Raw genomic sequence first — 10141 nt, 5'->3', positions numbered from 1 at the left:
AAGCAACAAATCCACGTGATTGAGACACAATAGCTAACACATCAAACACTACATAATTGCGAAAGCCAACGTAATACTAAGTTTTTGGCTCCCCTATTTCCCACTTTGATGTGGCTTGTGACCAATCATGAAGCACAAAATCCAACTAGAAAATACTGGTCCACTAAATACTATGACAATAAAAGCATAGAATTAAAATACCAACAAATTTATTTGATACTTCTAACTATATAGGCTGCTTATCAAATAATTATCTTATGCATTCAATATATACATAATCTTTTTTATAATATGTGAGTTCTATGTTGTGAATACCTCACATATTTAAAAGAGAGATGATATATATTTCAGATGCATAATATACCTTCTGAGGCCTTATAGTCAAAGTCAATTGGGGGGCACCCATTGCAGCTCAATACCGTAGGTCCATGAATCAAAAGAAGATCCAAGCTTCATATCCACCATTGAAGTATAAGCAGTGCACCCTCCAACCCTGAGCCTAATCATATGCGAAGTCATGGCAGAATCTTTCAAGTAATGGCAGCAAAGGGTATTCTTACACCCAAGTCCCTCCTCCACATTGTTCTCAAACTGCCTACAAAAGCTGATTGAAGAACAATTCAGAGGCGACCGAATAATGCGTTCAGAGCAATTAAACAACATGACAGTGTTATGAGTTGATATGTTGAAGGGCAAGTTCTCATCAAGCTTTAACCCTCCTGAACTGAGATCAGAAGAATAACATGTGTCTTTCTGTATTGGGGGTGGGCTTATAATGAGCTTATAAGCACTTGGATTAATACTGAGGATCTTGTAGTAAAACCCTCTAGCTGACAAGAACTCAAGAATGCCATTGTTGCAATAGACTTTATACCTAGGGTCTCCACAGTTGTCATCAGTGCTAAGAGGGTATGGAACATCAATGCTGCCACATTTAGGGCAATTATTGTATGCTTCTGACACATGGGTTACTAAAATGAGAAAAAGAAACATCATAACCATCCTCACTAAAGTGTTCATTGTTAAGACTATAGGGAAAACACTTAGAGAAGCAAGAAGTTCAAAGAGGAAAGTGTGTATATATAGAAATTCACAAAGTTCAGTCCTAAGCAAACCTTTGGGGGACCATTAAAATATAAAAATATCAAACAGTACATTATTGAAACCCATAAATATAGAAATCCAAAGGAAGTGCATTACCACCTATCCTATGAGTGGTAAGAAGCGTGCCCCTCCTTCAGCTTTTATTGGAGAGGCTAAAGAGCTGTATTGAATATACAACTCCCCCACTCATAGAGATGATAAAATAATTACCAAGTTCAACGTGACGTTTGAAGCAAACAAGTTAGTTGTTCTACTCACTTATGTACAGTTCCTTAGGTATTGTATTTTTAAGTTCTTAATTAAATTTAATCATGTGTTTACATTGGTTAACAAATCGCATATATAGTTGAATTTATTCATCCTTGGAAAAAATAATACATTGCTTGCACTGTATTGGTCAATACAACCATATAATTGAATTTGATTGAAGAACCTAAGATACTAACATGCAAAGAAAATTTTAGCCAACAATTTTATACTAGCCCTACAACCATGTTGAGTAGAGTCGGTGAATACAAAACTAGATATGCTGTAACTGTCATTTAACTAGAGCCAATGATAAGTAGACAGACATGACTATGGAAAAAGAAAGATGTTTAAAATAAGAACAATCCTTTACATGTTAAAAAAGTCTAATCATTTGGGCCAACACAAAGAGTCACATAATCAACAAGGTCAAAAAAATGGTGTCCAACATCTTTAAGGTCACCACAAAATGGACCATGATTTCTACTTCAACCCCTTATGAAACTTATGATTGGGACAGGATATCAAATGAAAACCTACCTTATAAAAGTCCTGATCAAAATTTATGAAAGAATATGAACATACAAGCTAGCACAAACGTGCTCTAAGAAAGTTTGCCAATCAGTACCCACCACAGTTAATGGCTATCAGATGCACATGTAAAAAAAGTGGGATTTAAAATAACATGAGAATATGAGATCCCAATCCCACTTTCCTTGTATAGAGTTTTTAGTTGCCTCCCCCATTTCTTAAAGTGGTCTGCATAATATAATATGCCCAGCACTCTACTCTTTGGGAAGAAAGGACAGACTTTTATAAATAAATTAACAAATAAGCTTTCTGCTGTTGGGGTTATGGAGGAATCGTTTGAAGAGGGTTCTGCAGTGCTTGCAGAAAGGTACATTTTTTAGTGGCCATTGCCTAACATTATTAGGCTATGCTACCATCATGGTTATAAATTTCTCTATTATGAAATAGTTCATAGAAAAGGATATTGGCTGCTACTGTTGCACCAAATATTAATTTTCTTAGACTCTGGAATTAGTGGCGGTTCTAGAAATTTTTTTCCAGAGTCATTAAAAAATTTAAATTAAACAAAATTTAATTAAAAAAAAAATTGAATATATCAAGTCATAAAAAAATGTAAATATATGAAATTTTACAACTTCTACAAGTTTTCATATTTTAAAATCGTTATATGATAATTTATTATTAGTTTTTATTCTCTATTGTCAATGTTGTTAGGTGTGACAATTTGATTTTGTTAAGTTTGTATAACATTTATTTATTTATTTTTATGCAATTGTCATTATTTTTATAAAATATTTTAAACTAAAATGACAACATGCAATCCACTAACACTATATTATTTATAAACCCACACATCCATATTCATCCATACATAAATATTACACTAAGTGTCTATTTAACCAATCAAATATTTGAACAATTGCTAACTTTACTATTTTTTTTTTCTTCCATTACATACTAACATACATAATACACTAAATGTCTAGTTGTTGTTTAGTTTTAGGTTGTACTGATCTGTGATTAGGGTGTGCAAGATTTCAGCCAATGTATGCAAAAATATTTTAAGCGTAAGATCAACTAATAATTTTTTTATGAAGTCACAGGATTCATTTGAACCCCTGAACAATAAATTAAAAACCATCACCTCTATCTAGAACCTATTAAGTTGAGAGGCAATATTTTCTATCAACAAGATATATAACATCCCACTTGCATGGGGATTGGGGATCAATCACTCAATCCCACACTTGTAGGGTCTACTCCAATGTGAGTGGGGTGTTGTATATTCCCATGATACAGACGGGGTAATAAATTGTCCTACCAATATTGGGCCATTAGCTAATGGCCTAATGAAAAATGGAGAGGGCCTAATAGAGAAAAGAGGCCCGCTTAGGCTAGTCCTATCGAGCCAAGAGTCATTTACCAGGGAGCTTAGTTCATACCAACAATACTCGCTGAGGATAATTTCACTAGAATTGGCTTGCCATCGTTGCTGAGGATAACTTCTCCAAGGCATGTGACTGAAAAATCACAGTACTTGGGAGTACATCCCTAGCCAAGCACGTCCCTCAAAGAAATGACACAAATCACGAGCCAAAGCAATGAATTAGACACATATCTACACTATAATTCTAAAAAGGTAATGGGACACCTGACAGAGTAGGGGCCCATCATTACAAGCCCACTACTTACACTGATATAAATATGGAAAGATGACACATAATATAGGGTTCCTGAAAAATGAGGGAGAGAGAACAATAGAGCTGAGTTGTCTCTATTGTTGGATGCATAAGCCAGAGGAACTCAGATGCCCTATAGCTTAGCTTGCATGTGTGTTTCAAGCACCTTTTCTTTCTCTACCATCTTGTTTCAGGGTCCATTCTTTTTGGATCTCTCATTGGGAGAAACCTCTCATGCGCTAGGCGCATGAGATACTACCTCCTCTCATTGCAAGTTATTATTTTCCGTTCCCCCATATATATATATATATATATATGTATGTATAGAGGACATCTAAGATTGAGAAATAAACTTAGATCAGTGAAAAGAAATTAATTGAGAAGATCACTATACCTTAGTAGATTCAACTCATGTGTGAGTGTGAAAAGTAGACCGAAGGATACCAAGCTGAGAACCTGCAACAGTGAGCCTATGATATGTGATTGGTAACTGGTTCGTGGATCTGATGTCAAAGGCAGTAATGAATGGAGGAAGAATGAAAGTAATAAGACTAAGAGAAATTAAATGGGTAAAACTGGAATTTGGGATTGTTTGTTTTTGTTTAGATTGGATTTGTGATTTTTTTGTAGTTAATTTTTGTTTGTCTAAAGGTTACTAATGTTGTTCTTAGGGCAATTTCTTTTGTTTAAACCATAGGATTCTCTGGTTATTCTTGGATCAATATCCAACGGGCAAAAGGTTTGAGCAAATTATTTTATTTTTTTTGGTTTTCATGGGTTAATATAAAAATATTTTGGAGGAGGGGGTCAAAAAATATATTTTGGGGTAAATTTTTATTTTTCTTGTTAGATATGTATGCTATTCTATATTCTTTTCAAAATCTTTTTTTTTTTTTTTGGGGGGGCTGTTTGGGCATGGCTCCCCTCAGCCCCAACGTAGGTCCATCTTTGGGTACTAAAATCTCATTATTCTCTTGTCTGCATTAAGGTCTTTGGAGATAGGAAATTCCGGGCTTGCGTCATGTGATTGAATTTGCAATAGATTTGGGAATTAGAGAATTGGAGATAGATTATCATTTTCAAAGTGTATTGAAGGAGCTCTATACACAAGCAAACACCATGCTGTGATAAATCTCGGTCACCTTTGGCATGATATCAAGATTCGACTGAGTGGTCTTAGACATGTAAAATTCCAATATTTACTGGGTGCAAGGATAATAAGCTAATAAGTCTCAAAATCATGAAAAAGGAGTATACTGGATGGAAGATATGCCGCCATGGTCCCCATGTAATTCGAATATTTTACTCACTGCAGTACAACACTTATAATTCTTAATAAAATTACACTATCGTTTTTCTCAAAAAAAGGGGAAAGAAATCTCATTGCTTTGCTTATGAAAAGGACAATGGAGTAATTTGACATCGCTAACATTATTTTTATTTTTATTATTTCTAGAGAGAATAGATGGTTTTTCATGTCTATTGATCTCATGTTTTGTTTTTGTTCATTGTAGATATAAACTGAAGTACTCTTTTGGCTTTCAGGTTTGAAGTTATTTTTATTTTGACCCTTTACATTTCAAAATTTTTGTTTTGGTCATTCATGTTTGAAAAATTATATTTTCATATTGGTCATACCATCCATTTCTGTTGATAATTTTACCACTAAGTGCTAGATAAGTAACGTTTATTGAACCACATCACAAATGGTTAAGTGCCATGAATCCATTAATAACATGTTTGAGTTATTTTGGCTATCCGTGAATCAATCTATGCTTGCCTAGGTGTGTAGTTCATCTCCCTTCTCTTTTGCATGATGAGATTATAGAATGCGCATGAGTAAATTTTGGTGAATATGTATAAATAAATGGAAATATATGATGGAATCAATGGGTTTGCATGGATGATGAGATTAGTTATATACACTTGTAAGGATGCCATGTGTAGTTAATTTTAGCCTATAACCTTAATTGCTTGAATTGAATTTACTTTCATTGTAATCTATTTTTATGTGTTAAAATGGGCATGGGTTTTGCATACCAATATTAGTTAGTGATGTGAATCCCTACTATCAGATAATAAGGGTCGATCCAATAGCACTTCTAGAAAAGATTTTCAAGTTGTTTCCCAAAATAAACATTGTTTTCAAAAGTTGCTCGTGTTTCTAAAATGTTATCAAGATAAACCATACTTCCACATATATATATATATTTTTGCTAAAAGTGCTTCTTAAAAGTGAGTTGGTTTTCCAAAGAAAACCAATGAAACCCATTATTTTCAAAACAAAATAATCTTTTAAAACTTTGTGGTATTTTCCATTATTGGAAAAATGCGTCTCCGAAAACATAGGAATTTCTTTTTGAAAAATAAAATTTCAAAAACCCATATGATTAATGGTTTTCCAAAAAAATGGAATATTCTTCTTGAAAACTACTTTCTAAAAGCCCATGAAATTTTCATCCTTGAAAATGATTTTTCATAAAACCCATGGAATTTTTTTCCTTGAAAACTACTTTGTTAAAAGCTATGCAATTTTCATCCTTGAAATGATTTTAAGAAAAATCATGAAATTTTTATCTTGAAAAATACTACCTAAAAACTTTCCTAAGATATTGAAATTTCTCTGCATCTCTTAAAAATTGTTTTCCATCCTTAGAAAAATTCTTTAAAATGCATCATTTGAAAACAAGATTTTGTTTTCGAATCTCTTCAGATTTCCCACTCTTTCGACTCTTGGCTCTTAGTGCATTTATATTTTCAATTTTAGTTAAATAATTTTCAAGTTATGTATAATTTTGAAAATAAAAACGTATGTTTGCCGGGAGCTATAAGGTTAAAAACACTCAAAGTCCAAGGGTTTACACTTTACAACTCCCAAAGGCCATTAAGGGGGAGGGGATTTGAACCCTATAGGTGTCTTGAAAACACTAGAAAATGCTAATCAGTTGAATTATAAGACTCTTGATTCGGTTGTTGCTGTTGGTTCTTAATGCATTTATATTTTCAATTTTATTAACCAATTTCCAAGTTGTGGATAATTTTGTAAGTGAATTGTTTTTACTTTTCCATTGGATTTTATTGTTATGGTTTTTGACTAAATTCTCAAATAATTCCATTGAATTTTTTTTTTTTTTTTTTTTTTAGTTCATGTTACAAACAATTCAATATCAAAATTCCCAAATTTTAAGTATCCAATTTAAAAAAAAAAATTATTTGGGTTTATTTGTTGCAATTTCTAATTTATTTTACTTTAAAAAGAGAAGAATGGATCTACATGCCTAAAATAAATAGCTAAAATTAAATATAAAGGTTTGTGTTTCAAACGTGAGACCATTGAGTTTTTCTTTTTCATATATATATATATATATATATATATAAAACATTTGTATTTCCAAATTTTAATGAGATAATATTAAATTATGAAAAATTATATAATATTTTTTTCTTTTATTTCATTTTGGATTGTAATTATAGTTTTAAAAAAAATTTGTTCAGGTAACAAATAATTTGTACATTAAATTTTTTGAATTTTATGCAATTATATATTGAGTTTTTATAGCAATTTTATATATTGAAGGAAAATAATACATATGACCACCCCTAATTGTTTTGTTGATGAGCCAACCCCAAATTTGGGACTAATTTTTTTTTTTTTTTTAGACGCACACACACAAGGAAGAAGGAAAAGGAAAGGAGTTCTAACACAAAGGCATACACAACTCCACTCAAAATCCACCTTTGGCTTTTATTAATAATACATGTATATTTTTTTAAGGGAATAACACGTGTTTACGAAATGATATATGAGATATGCAATTTTATATTATCAATAGTCCTTGCAAAACATTGTGTAATATGCAACAAAATTATGAATAAACATAAAAATCAAACATATAATGAAACATATATTCATAGAAAACACACATATAGTGAAACATATGTTTATAGAATTTGCACAATGGTAATTAAATATGGTAAATAGTTAATAAATATAAATTTCTATGCTTTTATTTATTTTGACAATGTATGTAATAACCCATGTTTACTTTTTACCTCTTTCTTTCTCCTGAACACCTTAGGTAATATTTTCATGTTTTTTATTTTGTTTTGAGCATTTCTAGCTATAGGTAGATTTCTATGATTATGATGATTGAAAGTACTAAATATAGAGACATCAACATTGTTCAAGTATTTTTGAAACATATAATAAATTGGGGAATGTTAACCAACTAGGGCATTGGTTTAGGAACTATTTTTAAAAACATTTTATTGGAAAAATGATAAAAAAAAAATAAATATTGTTGAGAACTTTTTATATTTTCCATGAAAGTAGAGTCAAAACTTTTTTATTATGATTTATTAACAGTTGTCCTAAGGATAGTTATTAACATAATCTAATATATTATTGGAGATAACCCCATTTTTTTGCATTGTTACACATTCGAGGGTCTTTTCAACAATGAAACCGCTATTTATTGTGAGTACAATCCTAATAATATAAGCTTGGTGAATACTCAGTTAGGTACAATTTAATAACACTAACCGAATAAGTTAACTCTAAATGAAACTGTACAACTAAAAATGAAAATAATGTGACTAAATTCATCAGGATTGTTTTTTGAGCAAGTCATTCTATCAACAACAAATTATCCACGTGAAGCTAAACAAAGAGGCAATGAGTATTATTTAGGGAAAATTACCTTTTTGGTCCCTATATTCTAGCTGTATTTTCAATTTGGTCCTTAAGTTTTTATAACTTCATCTTTGGTCCTTATATTTTTAAATTAACAGTCATTTTAATCTCCATCTTACTCTCATTTAAGGACCAAAATAATAGCAAATTTTTAAATATAAGGATTAAAATGAAGTTATATAAACTTGATGACCAAATTCAAAGTACCAAATATATGGACTAAAACGCTATTTACATATTATTTATTTTGTACATAAGTATAAACATATGTTATTTATCTTCATATATACAAATATGAACAAAGATTTATTAATTAGGTGGGTTGTAAAGAGGAATAAAAGTTTATTATGAGAATCAATAAAAATAACAAGCAAGCATCTTATAGATAATGTAGTCAAGGAATGATAATGATAATGAAAATAATGATAAAAATAATAATGATAATAATGATTAATAATTTCCACACTTGACAGTAATATTGTAGTCATTAGAACTTATATCAAAGACGAGAACAATTAAATGGTTGTTAACCTAGATTTTTTTATTTAATTTTTTTTTTGTGGTGTGGTGTTCATTGAAGTTAACTATATAACATATGTGATTCATGATTAAATATGAAAGCTCGGATTTGTGCAAAAATACAAGAGCTTGTTTAGACCCCAAATTAAAAATATAACTAGATTGCTTTTACTCTAACTTATCTAAGTGCGGAACAAGAGTAAGTAAAGAGCAATCACCAAAACTACTCTAGTGCACAAACATAAACAATAAGCAATAAATGTAAAGCATAAGAGTAACGGAAGAGAGATGCAAACACAAGATAACACCAAGATATGTTATTGAAGAGGAAACTGAAAAACTCAGCGAAAAACCTCTTCGTGACCCTCCAAGTTGAAATCGATCCACTAGAGAATAAAGTTGGAGTATATGAATTAAAAAGACCCTCCAAGCCTAGTTTACCCAATGTACTTGAGCCCTCCAAGCTCCTGTTACCAACGAATTTCTTGGAGTCATGTTTTCTCTAGTTTTCTGGATCTCGCAATACAACCGATTGCATCCGCCAAGCCTTGCTGGCTTCTTTTGGCAAATTCCCAAAGCTTTTCAAGTTTCAAAACACTCTCTATACTCTGAAAATATGTGGGTTGTGTTTGGGTACAAATCTCCTCAAAGGTATGACAATAGGAGAGGGGAGGAGTAGAGTCTACAATGATTTCTCACTAAGGATGAGTAGCTCTTTCTCTAAAAGATGGGTGTGTTATATTGTAAAAACTTATCTAGGGTTTTTCTTTCTAAATAGCCTCTCTTACTTTTGTGGGTAATGAAGGTATATATAGTATGAGTAAAGGGTAAGAAAGTCACACTTAAAATCTTCCAAGTAGAGTGTTTCACGGGTACCTCGCGGGTTGTCCCTTCTTGTGAGACACTCATAAAACTGACAGCTTGGCATGACTCTTCAGCTTCCAGCATGCGCTTCTCACGTGCCCTTTTCGCAGGAACCTTTACTTACGAGCTTCTTGTGAGTTAGTCGCAAAATTACATTGATTCTTCATTTCATGCTCAATTCTTCACCAACTTAATACTAAATCTAATAAAATAAAATCCCACAAAATACAAGGAATAAAATTAATGTAATTACAACACTTTCTGTCATGGAATAAAATCAACATAAAATATAGTTGTAAATCACAACTTTACAAAATAATATTTTGAATTGTTGTGAATTTTATAATTTCATTGTGATTTAAAAAAAAAATCTATCAACATAAATTTATAGAAAAATTATTTTAATTTTAATGGATATAATTTTACTCATTTTATTAAAATTTTAATTTGTATATATAACTGAGATTGAGAATCTTGGGGTTGATTGATAATAGCTTAATTTTGC

At 31.2% G+C, this 10141-nt stretch overlaps 1 protein-coding gene across 1 annotated transcript; it reads right to left on the bottom strand.

Moving 5' to 3' along the window:
- Nucleotides 1-387: 387 nt before the first annotated feature.
- Nucleotides 388-1002, bottom strand: LOC115981454 (wall-associated receptor kinase-like 20). Its single transcript, XM_031103602.1, has one exon. The coding sequence runs from the start codon at nt 1000-1002 to the stop codon at nt 388-390; it is 615 nt and encodes a 204-aa protein (XP_030959462.1).
- Between the last annotated feature and the right edge of the window lie 9139 nt (nt 1003-10141).

Source organism: Quercus lobata, chromosome 3 (assembly GCF_001633185.2).
Source record: "Quercus lobata isolate SW786 chromosome 3, ValleyOak3.0 Primary Assembly, whole genome shotgun sequence".
Taxonomy (NCBI): domain Eukaryota; kingdom Viridiplantae; phylum Streptophyta; class Magnoliopsida; order Fagales; family Fagaceae; genus Quercus; species Quercus lobata.
The sequence above is the reverse complement of the archived record's forward strand: the minus strand, read 5'-3'. Positions and strand labels throughout refer to the sequence as shown.